This window comes from Oryctolagus cuniculus, chromosome X, assembly GCF_051225735.1.
Source record: "Oryctolagus cuniculus isolate XC-2025 breed Fujian yellow rabbit chromosome X, ASM5122573v1, whole genome shotgun sequence".
In the NCBI taxonomy this organism is placed as follows: domain Eukaryota; kingdom Metazoa; phylum Chordata; class Mammalia; order Lagomorpha; family Leporidae; genus Oryctolagus; species Oryctolagus cuniculus.
In genome coordinates this window covers 26,171,492-26,197,740 of record NC_142888.1, presented here as the reverse complement: position 1 = coordinate 26,197,740, position 26,249 = coordinate 26,171,492, and the positions used below count along the sequence as shown (strand labels likewise).

Sequence of the window (26,249 nt, the reverse complement as noted above, 5' to 3'; positions counted from 1 at the left end):
AAGTAGTACCCTACTTTCATATTTGTTTTCTTCTTGCACAACCAACTACCACAAGCTTAACGTATCCTAGCCTGGGTTCTGTGTTTTGGCATTTCTCTTATCTGGCTTTCTCTTTCTGAGGGTTATTTTGTCTGTACCTCATCTAAACCTTCTATGCCCCATTATGTAGTTTTTTTCATAGAGTCTCTCAAGTCTCCCCTCCTTTGTACCCTGCACCCAGTTTTGCAGTAGGAGGCAGATGGTGGAAAATCTACTGGGATTTAGTTGATGTCTCTGCTTACAGGTAATTGGAACATCATCATATTCTCCCTTAACAAGTACTGCTGAAGGCCTGGGTCACGTGTTGCTTTATTGGTGAGCTTTATTGGAAGGGAGGGAAGTAGAGAGAGTTAAAATGAGGCAGTAGGGCCATTGTCCTCCAAACTCACAAGGCTAGTTCTTCACAGTGGTATAGATTACCAACTCTGAAGGTACTTTCTACATATTCTAGGACTGGGCAGATACATGTTAGTGACCCAGATTTTTTACTGTCAGAAAAAGAGTTACAAATATGGAAAGGGAGATGACTAGAATGAACCTGTGGTGTTAGATTGGCATTTGAGCTGTCAATATGAACTCATGGTGCCATATCTATATGTACATATGGATTTAAAGAGAGAAATGTAGAAATAAAAATTCATTTTCTTTTTTTATTTTTTATTTATTTTTATTTTTTTATTTTTTGACAGGCAGAGTGGACAGTGAGAGAGAGAGACAGAGAGAGAAAGGTCTTCCTTTGCCATTGGTTCACCCTCCAATGGCCGCCGTGGTCGGCGTGCTGCGCTGATCCGATGGCAGGAGCCAGGTGCTTTTTCCTGGTCTCCCATGGGGTGCAGGGCCCAAGCACCTGGGCCATCCTCCACTGCACTCCCTGGCCACAGCAGAGAGCTGGCCTGGAAGAGGGGCAACCGGGACAGAATCTGGCGCCCCGACCGGGACTAGAACCCAGTGTGCCGGCGCCGCAAGGCGGAGGATTAGCCTAGTGAGCCGCGGCGCCGGCCCAATAAAGTAATTTTAAAAAAGAAATGAGGCCGGTTGCCCCTCTTCCAGGCCAGCTCTCTGCTGTGGCCAGGGAGTGCAGTGGAGGATGGCCCAGGTGCTTGGGCCCTGCACCCCATGGGAGACCAGAAAAAAGCACCTGGCTCCTGCCATCGGATCAGCGCGGTGCGCCGGCCGCAGCGCGGCGGCTGTGGCGGCCATTGGAGGGTGAACCAACGGCAAAGGAAGACCTTTCTCTCTCTGTCTCTCTCACTGTCCACTCTGCCTGTCAAAAAAAAAAATTACTTTATTTATTTGAAAGGCAGAGTGACAGAGAGGTCTTCCATCCATTGGTTCACTCCCCAAATGGCTACATAGGCTAGGGCTGGGCCAATCTGAAGCCAGGGACCCAGAACTCCATCCAGGTCTCCCACATGGGTGGTAGGGACGTAAGCACCTGGGCCATCCTCTGCTAGGCACATCAGCAGGGAGCTGAATTGGAAGCGGAGCAGCCAGGACTTGAACTGGCACTTATATGGGATGCCTGTGCCACGGGTGGTGGCTTTGCTTGCTGTGCCACCATGCCCCCGGCCCCTCAACACACTTTCAAGAAGGAGAGAGTTAAAGGAGGTGGCCTGAAATTCATTCAGTCCTTTTACAAGGGAGATAGCCCTGGTGGAAAGAAAATAATGTATATTTATAGTGATTACTGATGTATTAGTATTGATTTCCACTACCTTAATTTATGCCTTCTGTTTCCCATTCTTCCCTCCCTCCCAATTTCATGCTTATGGACTGACTGCATTTTATCCCTGTCCTCAGCTTGCAAGTCAGATAATCCATGTGCACGCTTATCATTGTTTCTTCTACATTTTTAAAATACTTGGTTTGAAGTCTGAAGTAAATCTATAGCTTTACTGTCCTTCTGACGAATGCATGGGCCTTAAAATCCTCTCCTTCTAATCTTACATGTTATTGCGAGTATTTTAACTCTGCCTTGTTTTTAATACACCCAAATGAATCATTACTGTTGTTGTTTTCATGGTTAATGCCTTTTTGGATTTATCTGCGTGTTGGCCAACTTCTTTCCCACTTGTTTACCAGTTTATTTGCTCAACATTGCTTCTTGCATCCTCCACAGTCCTTCAGGATTCCAAATATTTCCTTTTAAAGTGAAGCCTCCAGAGGTCCTCGGGGTGACAGTCTGGGAGTGATAAGCTGCTTCAGTCAGTGTCTGAAAATGTCTTTATTTGGCCCTTTTTTGAATACAAAATTTAGTCCCCTGGTGTGGCAGCTATGAAAATATGCCACTCAGATCTCTTGCTACAGGAAGCACAATTGACAGATGGCCTCAGCTGCTGCTCTCTGAATCTCCCACCGCGTTAGCATGGAGACCACACTTCACGCAGGCTGCTCTCAGGCAGTGACTACACCTGGCAGAGATAATAAGGCGGGGCCCATTCCTGCAAGGCATTTGGCCCCTTCAACAGGCTGCTTCGACTTGAGGACAGCCCATCGGCCTGGCTGAATCTTAGACCCACACTGCAGTCTTAGCATCTGCCTATGCAACCCTCCTTTCCCAGGTGTGAGACCTGCAGTGTGTTCGGAAGGCTCTTCCATCTCCTGGGGCTCCCTTCCCTTTTCCCTCCTAATCATTTGCCCCATCAGCCCTTGCACAACCAATTCCATCTTGGTTTCTGCTTCTCAGAGAACCTGGACTAACACACATGGTTCGTAAATTCCATACATATAAAGTGTATACAGTAATAGAAGTCGCAATCCCACTTTTGTCCACACCTATTGATTCCACCTCCACCATATCCAGATAGGTGCACTATTTTTTATAGATTCATTTTTTGTGTACCCTTTGAGTTTGTTATGGAGATATAATATGAATGCATCATCTCATTTTCCTCTTTCTTATACAAAAATCAGTGAACTATAAACATCACTCTGTGACTTGTGTATTTTAGCTTCCAGGTCTGTTAAACTTGTTGAAATATTGTTCATATGTCACTGTATGTCACAGCATCCTGGAAAATTTCCCTGAACTCTATTTTACAGTATATTTCTTCTCTTTGTAGCTGTTTCTAATGTGCTTTTTAATGCATCCACTGAACTGCTTTTTAGTGATTATATTTTTATTACTTTTATATTTTTTGATTGTCATAACTGTACATATTTATGGAATACAATGTGATGGTTTGGTTCATGCATATATTAAATGATCAAACTGGGTAATTAGCATATGTGTAACTTTAAAAATGTTATAATTTCTTTATGGTGAGCACACTGAAAATCCACTCTTCCAGCTATACTATCACCTCTTCCCAGGTTAGAAGGGCTATTACCAGGGCCAGTGCTGTGGTGGAACTGGTTAAAGCCCCAACCTGCAGCACCAGCATCCCATAAGGGCTCCAGTTTGAGTCCCAGTTGCTCCACTTCTGATCCAGCTCCCTGATCATGTGCCTGGGAAAGCAGCAGAGGATGGCTCAAATCCTTGGACCCTTGTACCCATGTGGGAGACCCAGAAGAAACTCCTGGCTTCAGATCAGCTCAGCTCTGGCCATAGTGGCCATTTGGAGAGTAAACCAGCGGATGGAAGACCTCTCTCTGTAACTCATTCAAATAAATAAAATAATTTCTTAAAGGCTATTGCCAAAAAGACAAAGAGAAAACCTGGCAAAGATGTGGAGAAAGGGGAACCTGTCATACATTGTTTGTCAGAATATAAATTAATATAGCCATTATGGAAGAGTATGGCAAGCCCTCAAAAGTTGAAAACAGAACTACTGTACAATCCAGCAATCGCACTATGAGGGTACTTTAAGGAGTTTGTAGGAAAGTGGAATTAAAAGATGTTCATCTGGGTGCAAGAAAACTTGAAATCCATATTTTTTTATTTGCATTTTCCATGAACTTTTTGACGACCTCCTGTGTACCCAAAGGAAATGAAATCACTATGTCAAGGAGAGGCTTGCACTCCCAGGCCTGTGCTTTTTTAAAACTATGGTTACTTTTTCATAATTTATGATTTTTCCAAATTGTGTCCTTTTGTTAGCATTTCAATCCGTCTTTCAGATGGCTAATTGTCTAAAATATACTGGTTTTATATTCTCTTTCAAATTTTGTCCAATTATTTTTGGTTTTGATACAGCGAAACGAGGCAGGGAGTTAGGGGTCTGTGAGCTCAAATTTTTTTTTTTTAAGTTTTAAGCTTTTTATTCAGTGAGAGGAATACACAGGAGAGTGAGGGCTTTATTTAGGGGAGAAAGAGAGGTCTAGAAGCTAAGTTGGATCCATGCCAAGCAGAGAACAGGCCAGGAGCCACGTGGAACAAGCATGCAGGCAGGAGAGCAGAGAGCCACCATGTGCCTGTGGGGGCAACAAGGGCAACAAGGGAAGGGCCCACCATGTTCCAGGCCTTTTATTTACTGCCCAAGAGGGAGGGGTTACATAGTCTGATAGGCAGGTGGGTGTACAGGTGGGGTCAGGTAGGGGCATGAGATCACACAGGGGGCATGGTCTTCCAGCTCACAAACCTAATCAAGTTTATCCTATCTGCCTGCCCATGTTATTGCCCTCTCAGAGACTCCAGACCTTATTCTTAAGGGATGATGAAGGATGTAGAATTATCATATATTCTACAGCTGCTTCCTGTTTATGAGGGGCATAGCACAGTCCTGGGTCTGGAAGTCTCTACCTATGTCATCTAACAAATTCACTTTATGAGCTGGAGTAGTCTCAGTCACCACCAGGGGCTGTGTCCCCTGCACAGTCAGTTATTCTCAGAATTTGCTGAGCTCTGAAACATATAAGTTTGTCAATCAGCATAAGCAAAACTGGAACAAAGCCAACTGCGAATGGGGTGCTCTTCAGATGAAAAGAACGTATCTCACCATCTCCCAGATAGTGGATAGCGATAAGCAACTCTTATGTAGATTATAAAATTGTTTAGCTTGAGTGTAGAGAATGATTCTAGAAGAACCTGTTAAGTTTTTTGTCAATAACAGTTCCCAGAGAGAATCAAAAGAGGCAGGTACAGCATGTCTGCCTTGAGGTGCAGCAGTCTTGATGTGATGAAAGCAAAAGCTTAATTATCTTTTTTTTGCCTTTGAAGAGGTGCTTAAGGTCTCGATTGGCTTACAGGAATAATCAGGTATGTCTTTTGAGTTCACCTGTGGAGACTCAGGGGGTAGAAGTTAAATTCTAATTTTACTGAGGTAGTCATGCTCAGTAGTACCTGCTAAGGTCCCTTCCATTTAAGCTGCAACTAATCTGAAGAGGATCCTATGAATAGCCTGTTCAGGAATTCCTAACATTGGAACTTTTGTTAAAAGCTCTTTCATTCTTTGGAACACCTTTTGTAGTTGTCCTGTCCAGCACAGTGTGTCTGTTGTCAGGGCCTTTTAAAGCTCATACAAAAGCTTGGAATTCAAATCCTGGAATCCATATTCTGCAGAATCCTGTCATTCCCACAAACATCCTTAGCTGCTTTTTAGTCTGTGGTGACTATATATATACACACAGAATAGCTTCCTTTCTGTTGACTGAAAGAGCACACTTTCCTGGGGTTAGAACATATCTCAGGTAATCTACCTCTTGTTTGGAAACCTGAGCTTCTGTTTGGGAAATTCTGTACCCTTACTTTCCAGATTCTGGGTTTAGTGGGATGCAGAAGAAATTCTCCCTTAGGCAAAGGGTTAGCACACAAAAACATGCATTTAAACAACTGTCTCACTATAGTCCTGAGGCCTTGAACCATTCTGTACTCTCCATTTGACCTTGTGTTAAAACATACGAGACAGGAATATATCACAGGGAGACATGCATCCAAGAGTCCAGGTTTGAGACACTTAGTTAACTTTAAAGAAGCACCTAAGAATACAGGCAATGGAGTTTGACACTTAGACATTACTAGAACTTATGATACATAATAATATAACACACTAGAAGAAAGTAAATCTTTGAGAACAAGTTTTACCATTAATTCTTATACTGCAATTCTTTGAGGACAGAGGTCTTGCATGGGAAGTTACTACACAGTGACTCCTGTTGTTAATTTAACAACTAACACTCTTTTATGTATGACATCAGTGATCACCCGAGGCTCTTGACATGAGCTGCCTAGGCTATGGAAGCCTTTTGAATCCACAAACTTGTCAGTATTTGGACAAGGCCATAGGCAAAGTGGAAGTTCTCTCCTCCCCTCGGAGAAAGGTACATCCTTCTTTGAGGACTACCTTTTTTTGTATTTTAAATTTTTATTCACCCTCATACGGTTGCACATATAAAGTGTTGCACAGATGAAACCATTTCTGAAACTTGGTCACTCCTTTGAGCCTGGCTCAGATTATAGGTTTTTGGAGGAAAAAATAGTGGAACAATTTTAATTCTCTAAGGTTAGACTTGATCTGGAGACAGCCAAAAGCCACATTGAGTCTGGTGAAATAAGGTACATAATATCTTGAACATAATTTTTACTGAAATAAACATATAAAAGGATTGGCCTATTTTACTGTTAGAATAAGTATGGATAGCCTCACAACACGTTATATGGTTACTGGCTTTGTCTGGAGCACAAAAATAAGAATATGATTCTATGACAACAGAGGGAAAATGGGTATAGCTAGGGGAAGACTCCAGAATACTCAGCTTCTTTCGAGGCTAGGTAAATAAGGTTTCCCTCTACCTGCTATGATTTCTGAATGGCAAGCAGCTCGTGTATCATGTGTGGGTTGGTAGCCTTGCCTGACTTCAAACAAAGGATCCAGCTGTTGGGAAGCAAGAAAATCGTGCTGGATTACACAGACAACCAAAACTAATACAAACACACACAGGCTTCCTGGAATATAAATTCTTTTTGAGGTTAGAGATCTCCTTTTACAGAATTTATATAACACATTACAAAAAATCAAAGTTCTTGACTTTCCAGTATTAAACAACTAAATGTGCAAAAGAATCACCATTAAATAGGACATTAAAAGCGGTACACTGTCTATGAAACAACATGGGCACAGATTTTCAAAGCTGTGAAAATGCAATAAAGAGCACAACACATTTTGGTCACTTGATTAAATGACATTAAATAGTTTTAAGTTTCAACTACTAAACAGCATTTTGAGTGATGAAAACACAGATACTATATTGTCATACTTGAATGCTTTTCTTTAAAAACACAATTCCAGTGCTTATATAGATTACCAAACAGCCTTAAAGGAAGAAGTGACATCTTTTCTCCAGTACTTAAGATACTCAATACAGAACTGAAAAGCAGTCTAACAGAAAAAAAGGCAAGGTCTTCACAGCTGTATGCTTTCAGCAGCCAAAGCTGGATATACACTGTAACATTACTATACAACTGGGACAAAACATATGCAATATCACAATACTAAGCAAAAAACGCTTTTCACCCAAAGAAATAAAACAGGTTACAAAATGTGGAGAACTCAGCAGGCATTATAAGCAACATTGTAAATCGTCATTTTGAAGCCATTGCAACTATTTAAAACATCGAAAACAAATATAAAAATGAACCTTTTAGTATCTGCTTGATGTGACTTTGTCTTTAAATATTTGTTAAAACTTGATGTTACACACTCAAAGTACATATTATATAGCTAAGATGATGACCACTTCTTTCCACTGGAGTCTCACCCAGGGAGGTCCTCCATGTAGGAGTGTCCTGGCTTTCCATGCCTGAAATGCTCCCGTGGGCTTTTCAGCCAGCCCAGAACGCCTTTAGGGGTGACTCTGAGGTCACTGAGCGTTACTTACGAGCTGGAATTTCTGCCAGCTGTGCATTGTAACTTTACCCTCTCACCTGTCAGTTTGATCTGCCCACCTTCCCATGATGTGCCTGTATCTCACCCGGGACCAGGAAGGAGGAGATGCCATGATGGCCACATAAAAGTTAAATTCCACAGCGAGGCGCCATGAAAATCCCAAAGGGCCTTATGCATGCTAACCCTTCAGCCCCCACATCATAAAAAGACACTGATAACATGGGACGCACCCTCCTTTTCTCTTGAGCATGCTTGGGGAATCTTCTTGGGCCTTCTTTCCTTCTCTCTCCTCACAAGCCTATTCATAACAGGCGTCTCAGTGGGTGGGGTGGCCCACACTCATGTTCGTTGTCTCTCCCCATTTTAAATCCTGCTCTCACTCATGCACTGTATCATGCCTCTGCTTTGAATTCTTATCTCTGGGAGTAAGAACCTGGAATAAAGATTATGATACCTAGGTCTGTAACAGTTTGGGGGCCTCCAAACCTTCCACTATGTCTGCTGATTTCTGCTTGTGGTGGGTTGTTTCTTAGTGAGGTTTTGAAACGTTTCATTGTTAAGTTGAACAGTGGCAGGGTGTTGATTGTTCTATGTGAAGTCAATGCAACTGGGGCTTTTTGCATTTCCTTTTGCCAGGTGTATCAATTAGAGTCCAGTCTGCAGACAGAAACCACACCAGTAATTTGGATATAATTGCTACCAACAATTATTAACTAGTTAAAGGGGATCGCTAAAAGTACAAAAGAAAGCTCTACAGAACAGAGAAATAGCATTGAAGGAGCAGCTTTAGAGTTGAGGGAAAGGATCCAAGGCAGAGAAGGAACCTGAGCACTGCTCCTTCTCCTCGCCCAGGCAGAGAGAGTGCTTGCTGCCCAGGGATGGTGGCAAAGTCCTCTGAGGTACCACAGGTCACAGCTGGTATACAACTGGCAGGCCGAGGCTGCAGATCAAGCAGCTGCTCACCAGGATGTTAGTGAGCAGGGAGCTGCCTGTTTGGATGCCAAGGAAGCTCACTGGAGAGTGCATGCTGCCGGGTCTCCTGAGCACTGCTTGCAAAGGATTCTGGGGAAGACTGCTGAATGATGGGTGCCACGCAGTCTCCTTCACACCACTGGCTGTTGTACCACAGAGCCAGGAAAAGAAAATACGATGGGCCTGAAGGAGAGGCTCCTGCTCAGCTATGCTTGCACTGTTCCTCCAGCACCCTCACCTGACAAAGCGTGACATTGCGCTATCTGGCAAGAGAAATGTTTACAAGGTCCGGTATCACAAAGCACGGGGAATTTGCAGTTTTGCAACAAGAACTAGATCACAGTTCTCAAGGAAGTATCGCTGAACCAGAGCCCATTTTTCATGTTGCTTTTACAATTTTAAAAAATTTATTTGAAAGACAGAGAAAGAGAGATTAATTTTCCATTTGCTGGTTCACTCTCCCAAAAGCCCAGAACAGCCAGGGCTGTGCCAGGCTGAAGCAAGGAAACCAGAACTCCACCCTGTTCTCTCACGTGGATAGCAGGGACCTACGTGTGTGAGTCATCATCTGCGGCCTCCCAGGACACATCTTAGCAGGAAGCTGGATCCAAAGTAGAGCCAGGACTTGAACACAGGCTCTCTGATATGGGAAGCAGGCATCCCAAGCAGGGTCCTAACTCCTGCACCAAATGTTTGCCCCTTAATTTTATAGCTTGAGCTTATTAAACCACATGGGTAGTATACATTTGGACTTCAACCTCAGAAGAAGCATCTCTTTGACATTTTGATGTCTGATTTTTCAGGCGAGACTCCTTTTCCTCGACATTTCCAATATAAAAGAGAAGGCCCCACTCCTTTGTGGTACTGTTCTACAGCCATAACAATCTTTATTCAAAAATAGTTATGTTTTCATACTAAAAGAGCTATGTTACAGATAAATTCACAAACCTATCTAGAACATCTCATTGCTAACCATATCAAAGTCATTACATGGAACAAAAACCCACAGGCAGAATAACCATCTCTCAAACATAAACACAAAACCAAGAACAACCATTAAAGGAAGTTAGCAAACTCCAAAAATGGAAATAGTTACTATAGCAAACTGAAGATTTTGAAATTAAGTATAATATCTCCAAGGGAGATAATATAGGAAAGCACATGAGGGTAAAGATAAAACTAGAGCTTTTAGAAATGGAATTAAATTAAATATGTGACCAGAGCTTTACCCATGTCTTTGAAATCTGAATTCCAAGGGAAGAGGAGGAGACAAGTTATAGGTGAATAAGATGCTGTTCCCACCTTCATGTACTCATTTGCAGCCCATGGGTATGGAGAAAGCAGTATGGCATAGTTTGGAGAACAGATCTGGGCCTCAGATAGAGCTGGGGTTGATAGCGCTTGTTAGCTGGGTGCTGTTATGCAAACTGCTCAGTCTTTCTAGGCTCTGGTTTCAACAACCACAGAATGGGGACTCTAAGACCTACCTCCCTGGGTAGTTGTGAAGATTGAGATATTCTCTGTGAAACAAGATGTTGTTACTTTAGACAGAAATAATTTGCCTTGGGAGCTGACTGGTAACTTCCATTTGGTGAGAGTAGGGAAAACTTCAGGGAAGAGGTAATATATGATCTAGGACGTGGGAAACATGCTTAATATGCAGAGATGGGGAAAGAGATCCATTCCAGCTGAGTTAAGAGCATGTGGAAATGCATGGAAGTAGGAAATTAAGTGGGTCACAATGTACAGTAGACTAAAAGTAGTATTAGTAGATAAAACTTGAATGATGGCTTCGACTTGTATTTTGTAAAATAAATGAGATTTTGAACTCCCCACAAACTACTTTGATTTCCTCCTTAATTTTGCTACCCTGAATAGAGTGTTTCATATGTTTTTGTAATCTAATCTGAGGTCTGTTCATGTTTGCTTTCATGCTCACCTGGTCTCCATTATAGAAGCTACAAAGAAAGAGAGAGAGAGAGAGAGAGAGAGAGAGAGAAGAAAAAAGCCTTGACTTCCCAGCTTTCTTTGCAGTCAGTAGCAGCCATGCTTTAGTTTCTGGCTAATGAACTACATGCAGAAATCTGTTGGAACATTTCTGGGAAAGTTTTGCCTTATAATGAAAGGACAAATATCCTGTGACCATTTCTTATTCTTTACTTCATGCTATGTCTGGAGTTGCAGCAACCATCTTGTGGCTACAAAACTGTTAAATAAGATTTTGTCCAAGGTCAAGATTTGGACTGAGCACCTGCACAGACCAGATCAGTATGGAGTTTAATCAGAGCAGCTTAGCGTTGATTGGTTGCATAAGGCCCTGCAGCCAATGAACTAATCAGGCTATAAACAAGTAACTCATTAAACTGCAACTAGGTAACTGATTGATGAGACTGTAGCCATTTAAGCTGTTTTCTAAGTCTCACCTCTGTTTTTCTATAAATGCTGTCTGATCACTTTGTTGATTCTCAGAACTTGCTCTGATTCTGGGAGCTGCCCAATTCGCAAATCTTTGTTTTGCTCAAATAAACTCTACCAAATTTAATTGGTCTAAGGAATTTTCCATTTAACAAAGTTACAGAGCAGAAGATTCTGATACAGTTGAGACACTGAACTATTCCCCAGCAGCCACAAATCTCCAGACACCTTGTTAAGCAAGACAAAATGAACCCCTATCCACTGTTAGCCAGATTTCCTGTCCTGGTGGCCACAAGCATTCCTAACTAATACAATGGGAGATACCTGAACTTTGACACTTTTTGAGACATAAAACAGAACTCATTTTTACTCAGACAGGGTTTCATTTATTCTGTTTTTCTCATGTCAGAACCCACAGTCCTAATGATTTTGAAACATAATCTAGTATTTGGCTGACGTCAGCTTAGCACTGGGAGAGTCTGTAAATGGGCTGTGACAACCACATACCAGAGACAGATGGGCTAATATTCAGTGCCATGACTCATCAATAGAGGTTTCTGTGTGGTCTCTTGAATCTATTGATTATTTTGCTCTGTCTGGAAGCATGTTCTGTCGTCAAAGAGAAAAGGCTTTGACATTACATAATGACCCTACAACGTCATAGTAATTGGATGCAACATCCATAAAGAGCAAATAACTGACTGAAAAGGGAATTCAACATGACAGAGCTGTTACTTTGCTGCCAGCTATAAAACAACATAGTCTAAGTTTTCTGCAGTGAAAAAAATTTTATACCATGATTCCAGGAGATGATGAATGATTAACCCAATATCAAATTTCAGGGTACAGATTCATTCACATGTATTTTTTATATCTTGGTGACCTTCACAGTTGAATAGCTTAGATTCAATATAGTCTAAGTTCCAATGGAGGAAATACATTTCCAGTTGTTTTGTTTGGCAAAAAAATAAAACTTTGAAAAATTAAGACAACATATGTAAACAAAATTACTGAAGAACTGAATTCATAATATTTGGCAATCTTTGAATCCTTAGTTTAATGAATATTTCTTTAAGATTTATTTGAAAGGCAGAGATAGAAGGAAAGAGAGAGAGAGAGAGAGAGAATGTTTGATCTTCCATTCACTGGTTCACTCCCCAAATGGCCACCATGGGCTGAAGCCAGGAGCCAGGCACTTCCTCTGGTTCAAGTTTCAGCTCCCTGCTAATGCACCTGAGAAAGCAGCAGAGGATGGCCCAAGTCCTTGGGCCCCTGCACCCACATAATAGATCTGGATTAAGTTCCTGGCTCCCAGCTTCCACCCTAGCTCAGGGCACTGTGGGCACTCAGGGAACACTCTCTCTCTCTCTCTCAAATAAATAAAAGAACAACAACAATAATAAAGAAAACCACAAAAATCTCTACAGCCTTCAGACCTTGGCTGCAGATTCTTTCCCATCTTCACAATTGTGACAGACTTATATAGCAGAGGCAGGAAGTATATGCACTAAGAACATCCTCAGCTGTGTCTTCAAAGTTTTCCCACAAATGTTGGTTCAAAAGTTAGTCAAGGAAGCAGGTGCTTGCCCCAGCCAGGAAGACATCTGTGTCCCACATCAGAGTGGATTCCCAGCTCTGGCACCTGTCTCCAGCTTCCTGCTAATGCAGACCCTGGGAAGCAGTGGTGATGGTTTAAGTAATTTGGTTCCTACTACCCATGTGGGAGACCTGTTTTAAATTTATGGCTCCTGGCTTTAGCCCGGTCCCAGCTCTAGCTGTTGCACAAATCTGGGGAGTGAACCAGATAATAGGCGCTCACCCTCTCTGCTTCTCAAATAAAAGTACATATAAAAGTAGTTTAAAGGATAAATAAAAGTCAATGTATTTCTGTCTTGGTAATATGACTGAACACTTTTGGCTGATGCGTTGTTAATCAGCACTAGCAAAATAGAAGACAGTGGAATCTTCTCTTGGGGGATAGCACAATTAATTTATAAGGACACAAAATTACATTGGGAGTAAGAACATATAAACAGTAAAGACATCAAGAAACTCCCAATATATTTTGATTTTATCTGTTAAGAGTATACTGAGGTTGTCCCTGATTGACAATATTTTTTTTATTGAGGAAAAATTCACAGAAAATTAACTAAAGTATAGAATTCAGTGGCATTTAGTATATTAACAATGTTGTGAATGGTGTAAATTTTTTTTAAGTCTACAGTTTTTCCTAATACATTATTTTCCTTTTGAAGACCTCTTAGATAGTCTGCATACTAGACCCTTATAAGATACGTGGTTTACATTTTCTTATATCCTATAAGCTGTTTTCTTTCACTTTGCAGTGTCCTTTGGTGTACAAAAGTTCCTAGTTTTAATGTCTGATTTATGGGGCTGGCACTGTGGCATAGCAGGTAAAGCCGCCACCTGCAGTGCCAGCATTCCATATGGGTGCTGGTTTTGAGCCCCAGCTGCTCCACTTCTGATCCAGCACTCTGCCATGGCCTGGGAAAGCAGTAGAAGATGGTCCAAGTCCTTGGGCCCCTGTACCTACACGGGAGACCCAGAGGAAGCTCCTGACTCCTGGCTTCGGATTGGCACAGCTTCAGCTGTTGCGGACAATTGGGGAGTAAACCAGTGGATAGAAGACTCTCTCTCTCTGCCTCTCCTTCTCTCTGTGTAACTCTGACTTTCAAATAAATAAATAAATATTTTTTTAGAAAAAGTCTGATTTCTTTTTCTTTTACTGCTAAACTTTTGGTGTCATATCTAAGAATCTGTTCCCAAATCCAAGACGCTCTTGTATTTTCTTTGAAAACTGTGGGAAAGGCCTAATTTCTTTTAAATGTGGATATCCAATTGGCTATCACATTTCTCTCCTCATCAAATGGTCTTGGCACCCTAGTCAATTGGCCATAGAATATGGGATCATTTCTGGACTCCAGGTTCTGTGTCATTGATCTATATTTGTATGTTACTGTTTGCCTGTTCAGTGACATTTCAAAATGAGTTTCTCATTAACGTCTGTTTTGTCACATGTAGCCACTGAAGTCTCTGTTGAGTCTGCTTACTAGTCAGTTTTGACAGTGTTTTCTGAAACACCTAGAAGCAAAAACAGGAGGAAGAGGAGGAGGTGGAAAAAGAAAAAAATCACCTCTCTCCACCTTTACAGGTTGGCTGTTTGGGGTACTCCTTCAGTGCTTGGCCAGACCATTGACAACTCTGCCTTAACTTTCACATCCTACTTGTGTGGCGCCTGAAGGCGAGTCAGCGGTGAAAGCTTTGGGTCTTTTCAGGTCGTTTCTGAACATGTATCTAGCTCTGCACATGAATGTGGCCGAGGTACACACAGGAGCTTTAAAAGCCCCCTTTCCCCCTCACATCTCCTTTGCCAATCTCATCCTTCCCAGGATTGTTGGTCTATTTGCTGTCCTGTTATTTCTTGCCCTAGACTGTGATAGCCAATACTTGTGCCTTTGAATATTTTTGGCAAAAGCTGCTCAGAAAACTACCTGAGTCCTGGGAACACTCTGAATTGAGTGAAACAAAGGTGAGCCTGTGCCAGTCCTTTAAGGAGCTGCTGGACAAGCTGGAACCCATGACCCACAAGTGATTGAGAATATGGTCCCTGCTGCTCTGCTTGGCACCAGCAACTGCGCCAGGCGTGCGGATGGCTGTCCTCGCCACAGGTGGGGGGGGGGTGTGGGGGGGTGGGGAACTGTTGGTGGCGCTCTCTTACCTTAGAGCAGCAGCTTGTCCTCACTAGGCCTTCCCCTGATTGCTGTGGTTGCCTAGATTCCAGAGCCCTGCAGAAGTTGATTGTGACAGGTTTAGGCATTAGTTGCTTTTGTGGAGGGACAGAGTACCTGATGCTGCAATTTTAGCTGATGTCATCTTTAATATACTTTAGTTTGAATGTGTTTGGACATAAATATGTGGCTATGTAAAGTCAATAAAATGAAAAGCTCTGACTTTAATTTTAAAAGCCTTAGTATATTAAATGTGCATTAGTTGAAGTTCCAGTTTTAATAATTTCCTTAAGAAACAAATCATATCCATTTTCTTGTATACACATTTGTATTTTATGTAATTATTATATATGTACACTTTTGAAATTTTTATTTATTTGAGAGACAGTGAGTGAGGCAGAGAGGCAGAGAGAGAGAACAGGGCAGGGGGTGGGGTCCTATCTGCTGGCCCACTCTCCAAATGCCTGCAATGGCCAGGGCTGGAGCCAGAAGGCAGGACTGCCAGCCAGGTCTTGTATATGAATGGCAGGAATCCAGCTCCTGGCCATTACTGCTGCTTTCTAGAGTTTGCACTGGGCAGGGAGCTGAAGTCAGGAGTTACAGCAAGGAACTGAACCCAGGTACTCCGACATGGGAAGACAGACTTCTACCCTATGAGTCTACCCTAATGATCTCCAGCCACGCCTTTGTTTTTCCCCACTGGCCCTCATTGCCTTCACCTGATGGTGGCAGCCAGGCAACAGGGGCAAGGTGACTACAACCTTTGGCTTCTGAAACCACTTGGTTTCAGTAGTTGGGAAGGGAAGAAAGCTGACCATGAGGACAATAATCAATTGGAGACATTCAAGAACCCTTAGAGGGTTCCTAGGGTGGCCTGCTGGGGCAGTGTTAGAGAACATCATGGCTGCCGAAGGTTTTGCCACTGTGCCCAGTCCCCATGAACTCTCGCCCACCTGAAATGGAAGAAGGCCTGGGTAGTGGTGAAGGGAGAAACAGTGGCTACTGACAGAATCAGTGGACTTTGTGCTGGATTGGAAGAGGAGCAGCCGGGACTAGAACCCATGTGAGCACCAGTTCTAGTCCCGGCTGCTCCTCTTCCAATCCAGCTCTCTGCTGTGGCCTGAGAAAGCAGTAGAAGATGGCCCAATTCGTTGGGCCCCTGCACCCGCATGGGAGACCAGGAAGAAGTACCTGGCTCCTGGCTCCTGGGTTCGGATTGGCACAGCTCAAGCCGTTGCGGCCATTTGGGGAGTGAACCAATGGAAGACCTTTCTTTCTGTCTCTCCCTCTTACTGTCTGTAACTCTACCTCCCAAATAAATAAATAAAAATCTTAAAAATAAAAAAGTTCCATGGAAATATTATCAAGCCCAGAAACCAAAATGGTTAAAACCTTTGACACTTTCATCTTTGAAGTTTTAAGTATTTCTTTAAAAAAAATTTATTTATTTATTTGAAAGGCAGAGTGATGAAGAAAGTTGATTGGTTATTAGGTGAATAAATAAATATGAGACTTAGAGCTTTGAAATGATAATAATGTGAAGATAATAATGTGAAGATAATCACTTATTGTTTTAAACTCTTTGCAAATGTTAACTCATTTATTCTTCACAATCATTCTGAGATGAATACTATCATAGTTGAAGAAAATGAGGCCCAGAGAACTTACTGAAGAGAGTTGATAGCGCCCAGTAGAGCTAGAATTTCAATCTAAACAGTCTGATTTCAGAGGCTGTGCTATGGGGGAAAACAAAAAGAGATGATTAATATTGTGGTTAAAAACAATGTTTTTTTTTTTCTTTCCTTTGTCAAACCATTTCGTTTTGTTCCTAGGCAGAAAGAAAATGGTATTTCCCAGCTCTCTGGTCTTTAAATAGGCAGTGTGACTAATCTGGCTAATGGAATATTGGCAGATATAAAAAAATCTCAGAGTGCTGGCTTTCCAAGCGGAAGGAGCTTGGATCTCTGAGTTACTACTACAGAGGAGAATAGCCCCATCCCCAGTCAGATATAGCTTTAGGAATTCTGTGGGCAACAGAAATAAAAACTCTTACTGTCTTAAGTCACTGAGATGTTAGAGTTTGTTATGGTAAGCTGGTGGATATTATACTAACAGAAATATATTAAATATTTTTAAATCATGAAATATTTCAAAAATTGCTAACATGCATATCTGTATTCCCAGATTTCAAAGATATTAATATTGTTGCATTTTCTTTAGGTATTTCTTCAAGAAATTTATAATAACTAATAACCAACAAAGCATCACCTCGTCCTTGACCCCACCCTAGAAGGAACTACCGTCCTGAAAGCTGTGGATCTCAACCTCAGTTGCATTTTTACTTTTACTATAATAAATTTAAAATGGATAGAAATGTAGCAGAATGTTGCTTTTTTCAATTTGTATTGCGATGTATATGTGTTGGCACATATAGCTCTAATTAATTTGAATAGTTATGTAGAAATACAGTAATTTGCTTATCCATTCTCCTACTTGGGAGACACTTAAGATTGTTCTTATTTTTTTTGCTTCTACAAGCAATGCTGCAATGAACTTCCTTGTACATGCTGAATATAACACAGTCAGGAAGGCCTCTCTGAGGATTTTCTCATTTCAGCTGAGCCCTGAAGAAGAAGCCAGCCAAGAGCCAGGAAACAAGTATTTCAAGTACCTAGAAACAGTGGACAAATCACAGGGTGGGAAGGAATGGCACGGACTAGACCCAGAGAGCTACCGTGTAAGTGAGGGAAAGAGTGGGAGGAGATGGAGTAGATGAAGAAGCAGGCAAGGGCTACAGTGCTCAAGTCTGTAGAGGCCACAGTGAAATGTCTGGGTTTATTCTAAATGCCACGCTGTTCAAGTGTTTTCATTTTTTCCAGGTTGGAGAAACCATGCCCACAACATTGCCAGTTCCTTCCCTCAGTGTCACTATGAACGTCTCTTCTGTTGAATGAATGCAGTCACTGCTTTTGCTCTCCATTTTGGAGGAACTGATGGCAAGAGCTTACAAAAAGTTTCAGTTCCTTTCCTGCTCTTTTTGGGTCTGAGGGACAGCTGTATACTTAAAAATGAAACCAGATGTATCACGTTTTTCCATCAAAGGGACTTAAAAGGAAATACCCATTTATTCTCCATATTTTGTAATCAATTTGTTGCTTCTTTTGACAAAATCAGATTGACTTCATAAATGATCTAAAGCATTTGGGTTGGGGCCAGTGTTGTGGTACAGGGGGTCAAGCTGCTGATTAGGACACCCACATCCAATGTCAGAGTGCTGGTTCCAGTCCTGCCTACTCTGCTCTCATTCCAGCTTCCTGCTAAAGCACTTGGAAAAGCAGCAGATGATGGACCCAAGGACTGGGGTCCCTGTGACCCACTAGAAAACCTCGATGGAGTTCTGGGCTCCTGGCTTCAGCCTGACCCAGCCCCTACTGTTGAGGGTATTTGGTGAGTGAACTAGCAGATGGAAGATCTCTATCCTTCTCTCTACCCCTCTGTCACTCTGCTTTTCGAATAAATAAATGTTCTTAAAAACTTCAATAAGACAAGTCAAGGCAATTGCTAAAAATTCTGATTCTAGTTAACCTAAAAAAAATTGTTCCCGGAGCGGGGCGGGGCGCATGAGGGGGGTGGCCGCCTTTGGAGGTGGCATATAATAAATAAGAATAAAAAAAAATTGTTCCCTATGCAAGTTAAAAACCACAATAAGATATAACCTCGCACCTGTTAGAATACCTATTTATCAAAAAGACAAAACAAGAGTTGAGTGTGTGGAGAAAAGGGAACCACTGCACATGTTTGGTGAGAATGCAAATTAGTACAGCCATTTTGGAAAGCAGTATAGAGGTTCTTCAAAAAATTAAAAGTAGAATTATTGCATGATCCAGTAATTCCATTTCTAGGTATAGATACAATGGAATTGAGATCGTGTTGGCAAGAAATTCCCATGTGTATCCCAGCATTATTCACAACAGCTAAGATATAGTAGTAACCTAAGAGCTCATCAACAGATGAATGGATTAAGAAAGGTGGCATACAAATATATACACAATGGACTACTATTCAGCCTTATGAAAGATGGAAATTCTATCATTTGAGACAATATGGATGAATCTGAAGGACACTATTTTAAGTAAAATGAGCCAGGCACAGAAAGAGAAGTACCACATGATCCCACTTACACGTGGAATGTAGAGAAGTTGAACTTGGGGTCAGAGTTGTGGCATAACAGGTTAAGCCACACTAATTTGAGTGCCTGCTGCTCTGCTTTGGATCCAGCACCCTGTTAATAACCTGGGAAGGCAGTAGAGGATGGCCCAAGTGTTTGGGCCCCTGTACCCAGATGTGAGACCAGGATGAAGCTCCTGGGTTCCGGCTTTGGCCTGGCCCAGCATCAGCCATTGCAGCCATCTGGGGGAGTGAACCAGTGGATGGAAGATCGATCTCTGTCTCCCTGTCTTTCTGTAACTGACTTTCAAAATAAATAAATAAATCTTTAAAAGAAAAAAAAAAAACAACAAAGAAATAAGGATGGGAGATAATGAATTATTAGCCTGATTTGCACATTTCACAACGCAGACATGTGCTGAAATATCATTTGTACCCTGTAAATAACTGTATATACAATTATCAATGGTCATTTACAAATTTCAAAAAAATTCCTTTCTGCTCCCTGAGGTAGCTGACATAGGAATTAATGACAGTCTGCCTCCCAGCAGCGTCCCTGCAGGAGGTATACATAAACCCAATGATGGTATTATGTGTAAATGTGCTTTAGGATCACAAAGGAGGGGAAAATGTTTAGACCCTGGAGGTCACACCTTCGGAACACCGGTGAAAAGCTTTAAAAAACAAGTCATTCTAACTGGCCAAAGGGAGTATCCTAGCCTTAAGGGAACAGCCGGAGCACCTCTACCACCTGCGAGGGACGAAATTGGGAAAAACAGGCTGGGAACATCGGCTGCACACTGGAAGCACCCAGGAACCAAGCCCAGACTTCTCCCCAGATCAATTGTCTCAAGCTATGCGCAGTGGGACTCACAGGCCTATCCGTTATGAAATCGCCTGAGGGCTTAAGAAGTGCAAGGCTAAGTTAAGGATCAGCGTTTTAAAAGAGGAGCAAAATACCAAACGTGGTTTGTGTGTTTTGGTTTTTTTTTTTTTTTTTTTTGGAGGGGGAGGGAACTAACTGAAGGCAGGCAGAGAAAGCCCTCAAAGGACAGGGCGGCTACTCTAAGAGCAGAGACAAAAACTGAGTGCAAGTCTGCAGGCGAGGATTTAAGGGCTGTTTCTGTGTTGTACTGACCGGATTTGGGGGATGGTAACGGACTCAGCAAACACCCAGCTCAATCGAAAGTTCAGTTATTCTGCCGGCAGCTCAGTCCCTACGCCCAATCATATTTTCTCTCCCATTTTCCCACAGCTTAAAAAAAAAAAATAAAAAAGGGACGGGAACGTCCTCCCACGCAAAACGCCTAGGCCGTCTATGGGAGGAGCAAAGTCTTGAGAAATCCCAAGCGCCCGGTCCCGACGATTTCTCCACGATTCCAGAAGCGTAACTCACGAACACCCAGGCAAGGCCCCCTCCATGGGGGTAAAGTGCCCCACTTAGAGAGCGCTGATCCATTCCTTAAGGCAACTTGTGACCTTTACAACGCCTGGGGCTGCTGCGGCGGCGACAGCCCGGGCGGGGCCACGAGTGACGTTTACGGTGACGAGACCGGCTGAGTCCTCATCCCGCTTCCGGCAGCGCGCGAAGCTCTCTTCCGCCTTTTCACCCACGCACCGGCTCCGCCCCACTCCCACGCGCCTCACCGGCTCCCGCCGGGTCCCGCACACGCTACGGCGCGAGACTGCCGGGAGAACCGGCTCAGGTTGCTCTCGGCAGGCTTCCTGCGGGTTGCCCTTCCGCCCCGCCCTTCGACTTCCGGTCTCGGCCGTCAACATGGACGCCACGGCTGCCAGGCATAGCTGCCTCTGAGCAGTCGCGGAGGCGCAGCTTCCCGGCTGCCGCCGCCCTGCTTCCCCGCCCTCCTTGCCTCCCCCGCCCCTCGCTTCTCTCCCTGGGGCCAGCAGCTCGTCGCTACATGGGGGCGGGCCTCTGCGGGCGGAGCACGGCTTCCTGTTCAGAGGCTTCCCGGCGGTAGGCGGCGGCTGCTCTGCCCGCGCCCGCCTAGGCGCGGTGACCGAGTGCCCGGGAGGCTCCAGGGCCACATCTTGCGCCGCTGCGCCGAGCCGATCCCTGTGCCGCCATGGCCCCAGTACAGCTGGAGAACCATCAGCTGGTCCCGCCTGGAGGCGGCGGCGGCGGCGGCGGCGGCCCGGCTTCAGCCCCAGCACCTCCTCCCCCTGGAGCCGCCGTGGCGGCTGCCGCTGCGGCTGCGGCTAGCCCTGGCTATCGACTGAGCACTCTCATCGAATTTCTGCTCCACCGGGCCTACTCAGAGCTCATGGTGTTAACGGACCTGTAAGTGCCGCGAAACCCCTGCTTGCTTCCCAGCCCTCTCTTCCCGCCCAACTGATTGAGAGAGGTTTGCGCCTCCCTCTCGCCAAAGGGCTACCGTGTGTCTCCCCGGCGCTGCTTAGTGTAGAATTTCTGAACTCGAGGGGTTCGTTCAGTGGAGGTGGCTGAAAAGCTTTGTATTGCGGGGGGGGGGGGGGAGTCTTTCTGCAGATCAGGCAACGGAGACTCGTTAATTTTGCGTGTTGTTAACACTTAGACTGAAAATTGTCTTTGGGATTTTTGTCCGAGTTGGAAGCTTTTTAAGCCTAAAGCACAAGATTAGAGTTCAGGGTTTAAGCAATTAAAAAAAAAAATCCCAAAGACAGGCAGTCTGTTTTACAGCCTCTTGACAATACGTTTCAAATGTAGACTGTAATTGCTTGTAAGTTTGAACGCAGGAGGTTGTATATGAAATAACATTTTGGGTTCCAAATAACTTTTTTTTTTTCTGGAAGGTTTTGAGTGTTGGAAGTCCTCATGAGTTTAGTGTGTGTACAATATTTTTTGTAGCCAATCTGCTGTTACTTCTTGGAAAATGAAGGGAATTTGTAAATCACCTAGTTACCTATGAAGTGCCTTGGGGCATGATTAGGGTGGTAATCCCTCCAGAATAGGATCAGAATATACTAATGATTTTCAATGTACGAAGAAAAGGCACTGTAAAATTTGGGGGCTCTGTTTTGCATCTTATAACCCAGGTTCAGAATTTTTAATCTAGATGACTTTTTATCTCATCTATTCTAAGATTACAGATAAGGGGGTTTTACTGAAATACATAAGTATGTAGATACTAGACTGTACAGTGTACAGTAATTGGTTACTAGAGGCTTAACATATTTGTTTGCAGATGCCTAAAAGAATTAAAATAGGTTCCATTTCTGTAAAACGTTCACACTGAGTTTTGATGTACTGTACTTTATTGCATGGGACAGAAGGAGGTAAAGAAACATACCGCTCTGGCTAGTGAGAAGTGTAAATAGTTGTCATTGTTGAAATGATTTTAGTGATACACATCTCTGTATGGCTAATTGTTGGGCTTGTAAAAACCTAAGTGTCCATGAGCTGGTTCCAGGCGCGTGAAGGTCACTTGCCCTGGATATAGCTGTGTGAAAAGCATGTTGAGAACTGCTGCAGTTAGTGGTTGTGTAATTAGTTTTTCCATGCAAGATTTGTAGAAATTCCTTGAATTATATCGTGTTCTTTTCTTTAGGACTTGCTTATGAAGGGAGAAACGTCTGTTTTATTGTCATGGAAAAAGTATTATAATTCCATGTCCTTTCTATGATTGTGATTCCTATATATAACATAGGGATATATAACACACTTCACATACTTTTAAAATGTTAATGGAAAATTAGAAGAGAAGTTGATTTTGGTGCAAGAAATTTTGAAATCCATACAGTGACTGCTTTTATTTGCCATTTCCTAATAGGGCCTTAATTTCTGCTACATTCCTCTGGTCTGCTGACCCTTCCACCCCCTACCTAATTCTTTTATCACTGTGATCATAACTTCAGCTTCCATGCCACCATCTTCCTTAAGAAGAGCAAGAGCTCATTTTGATAGTTTCCCCGTTGGTATCTTGAACCTCTGGAAGTGGTAGTGGTTTTAGTTTTTCTGTCTCTGCAGCACATGGGTTGGAGAAGAGGATCCAAGCAGCTGAGCATATATTCTTTAAGAAGTGATGGGGGAGAGGCATGAATGAGAGTTGTTCAGGCCATCTAAATTTAGACCATGGAATAGAAGTTAACAGATTGTGGCGATTTAAGAGATAGATCAGACCTTTCTAAGCATCAGTGGGTGAAGAGTGTTAGCATTAGTGTTAAGGAACAAATTGACACTGGTTGCTGGCTATCAATACTGGAGAACTAGCAAAAAGAAAATAAAACCTTCCTGGAGCTGTTTAAAAGTAATGCAGGGGTGGGTGTTCAGCTTAGCAGTTAAAAGATGCTCACTTCCCACATCGTAGTGCCTGGGTTCAGTTCCCAACTCCAGCTTCCTGCCAGTGCAGAGCCTAGGAGGCAGCAGTGATGGCTCAAGTAATTGGGTTCCTGCCTCCCACATGGGAGACCTGGATTGAGTTTCCTAGCTCCCAGCTTTCAGCCCTGGCCATTGCAAGCATTTAGGGAGTGAACCAGCAGATGGAAGCTGTATCCTTGTCTGTCAAATAATAAGTTAAAATTTAAAAATAATGCGTCTTTCCTTGTTAACCACCATGCAAATCATAATTGCTGTAAAAACCCTTGAGTGACACTGGCCCTTTTGTGTGATTAGCTTCCAGTTTTGCCCACCGTAACAAAATGTAGAAGGTTTGTTGCTTGGAAACAAGGTATTCATTGGATAAGGGGGAGGCTGGCAACATAGTACTCCTTTTAAGACCAAAAGGATGTGATACACTGTGATACACAGTATAATGTGATACTCTGTGTTACAGTGTGTTGATGTGAGACTTGGGCTTTTTAAATGTTTGTGGTTCATGCAATACCTTTTGAAGCAATTTTGAATCGAGAGAAATGTTCTTTTGTTGATTTTCCCCTTACAGCCGTTTTGCTGGAAACTCATAAAGTAGGTAGCATCCTGTAGTAGGCATTTACTCAGCTTTTCTGAAACACTAAGGTATTTAAGAGAGGCAAAGTGAAGACCATTATCACATTTTGATGAAAGCATGCATATATTTAATCAATTTATTGTTTTTTTTTCTTCTTAGATTGCCAAGGAAATCTGATGTGGAGAGGTATGAAAAAGCCTTAAATCTGTCTTTATTGGTCTATCTTTGAGTGTTAGTGTGTGAGTATGGGTAATGTGGGCTAGTTTTTTTTTTTTTTTTTTTTAATGCTGTGTGTTCAGGGAGCAGTGGGAAATGCAGTTAATTCGTTCTTGACAATACTGTGGTGTGAGACCAATTCTAGACCTTCTATTCAGTAAACTTTTGTTGAGTGACTAACTACGTCAAACTGAGAAGGATAGGAAAATATATGAAGTCCATAGTGGAAGAAGCTGAGGAGCAGGCTGGCTTTCAAAAGTTGGTCACTAATTTACCATCTATTATAATAATGCTAACAAATATTTTTAGAGGGTTGGCATTTGCCTACTGCTGTTGCTGTTTTACAGTTGGGGAAATTTTGGTTCAGTTGGAGTTTGAGGCCTAAGACTTAACTAATCTCTGGTATGATTCTGTAGGCCAAAGGAACAAATTAAAATAAGGTTTCAAAGAAATCATGTGAGGGGGATTTAAATTAATAACTACTACAGGCTACTTGACTGTTGTTGACACTACTTAGTGCCCTTGATTTTTTTTTTTTTAATACCAAGTCACTAGGAAGGCTTTTAGTATTATTAGTGGCTACATTCCAACCAACCCTGAGTGACCTTTTTGATAGAAGTAGTCATAAGTCAAGAAAGTTAGAGATGGAAGATGTCATTGAACTATGCTTGTGTTATGATATGGCTGGTCAGTTTTAAAGAGAGGAAGCATAACTTGTTTTATGTCCACTTTGGGGTAGGAAGGGAAACTGGGCTTCTGGGAAAACCAACTCACGTTCCCTTTCACTTGAGCCAGCATGGTGTCAGGAAACCATGTTACAGTAGTTTCCAGAGGGATGTCTCATTTCTAGTAGAGGAGTGCGTTGGCAAAACCAGATAGATAACACATAGGTCTGTTTGCTTTGGGAGAGGAGCAGAGACCTTGCATCCTTTGTTAACCATTGCTGAGTTAGAGTACTAAGATTCTTAGCTCGGAGGTGACTGCTAGATGTTAATATTCATTTTAGCATTTCTGGTGTGTCTCAGTCTTGCCCGTGATACACTTTTTTATCTCTTATGACTCTTCAGGGATATTGGCACAGTCATATTTTGCCCCTAATCCTTCTCTTTATAGTGCCCCTCGTCACATTGCTGGCTGTTGTTTAAGGAAGCACTTCAGGTTGTTTGTGGGCTACTTACACTCTCAATAGGAATTAGACTGTAGCCGTCAGTCAGGATTGTACTTCAGCAAGAACTTTTATTTTGCTGCATTGTATTCTGGTGGTATTGGCGAGATAGAGTTGTGGGTTGGATCAATAGGTCACTGAACAGCTGTACTGAGATTAATAGGTCATAGTCCATGTAGAGGGAAGTGGGTGTCCTGTCATCAGTCCTGGCCTGGTGAATATTTTTTTCAGTGACTTAAGGTAAGCCATGAGTTGTATGATTATCAGTTTTTTAGCTGCTATGAAGTTGAGAAGTCCAGCTGAAACACTGGTTGACAGCCTAAAGCTTTAATAACGCTTTTAAGACTTTATGAGGAAAGGATAAAAATACTGGTGAGTATTAGGAAAAAAGGCATAGTAGTGGGAATAGCACAAAAATAGAAATGGACAGAATTTCTATCTTTGATTTGTAGAGCTTCAACATGCTATCTTTAACTTGGATAAGCTAGAGTATCCAGGTTTGTCATCAGAATTAGTCATCTGGTAAAGGAGTGCATAGTTCTTTAATTTTTAAAATCACACTCTTATAAGATGGAAACGGGCCACTGCTTTTGTGAAAAGACTGAAGTTTCAAGCTTTGGTAAAGATCTGTATTAATTCCCTTCTCTTACCAAAAGTGCTAGTAATGACAAGTTTCAGTTAGGAAATTAATAATTCATAACTCCCTGATTTGGTCCCTTCTGTGACCCAGTTAACATCTATTTATCCATGCATTCAGTATATTTTAGTAAACTACTTTTATTGCAATATAAAATTAATTTTAAAATGATTCATTGCCAGAATATTCAGTTGGATTTATTACTCTGAGGTAAAAAATAAAACATGCAGATGGTATGCAGAA

General features: G+C 42.5%; 1 protein-coding gene and 1 long non-coding RNA gene across 7 annotated transcripts in view; one reads left to right on the top strand and one right to left on the bottom strand.

Annotated features, from left to right (window-relative positions):
• The window catches only part of LOC108178726 (uncharacterized), a 218,758-nt gene extending 197,569 nt beyond the window's left edge, over positions 1-21,189 (bottom strand). The window contains exons 1-3 of the long non-coding RNA XR_016228071.1: positions 20,244-21,189; positions 16,607-16,674; positions 14,929-14,995 (exon numbers count right to left, since the gene is read on the bottom strand). This is a non-coding gene — a long non-coding RNA (uncharacterized LOC108178726). The remainder of the gene's footprint in view (positions 1-14,928; positions 14,996-16,606; positions 16,675-20,243) is intronic.
• Positions 20,639-26,249, top strand: part of MED14 (mediator complex subunit 14) — a 73,534-nt gene continuing 67,923 nt past the window's right edge. For 2 of the 6 annotated variants that reach the window (XM_070067491.2, XM_070067489.2), the window contains exons 1-2: positions 20,639-21,404; positions 24,148-24,174. In XM_070067491.2, coding sequence (XP_069923592.1) covers positions 21,190-21,404; positions 24,148-24,174 — 242 coding nt within the window. In that variant the 5' untranslated portion in view covers positions 20,639-21,189. The remainder of the gene's footprint in view (positions 21,405-24,147; positions 24,175-26,249) is intronic. The other 4 variants (XM_089324383.1, XM_089324385.1, XM_070067493.2 and 1 more) reach the window with 3 other exon arrangements.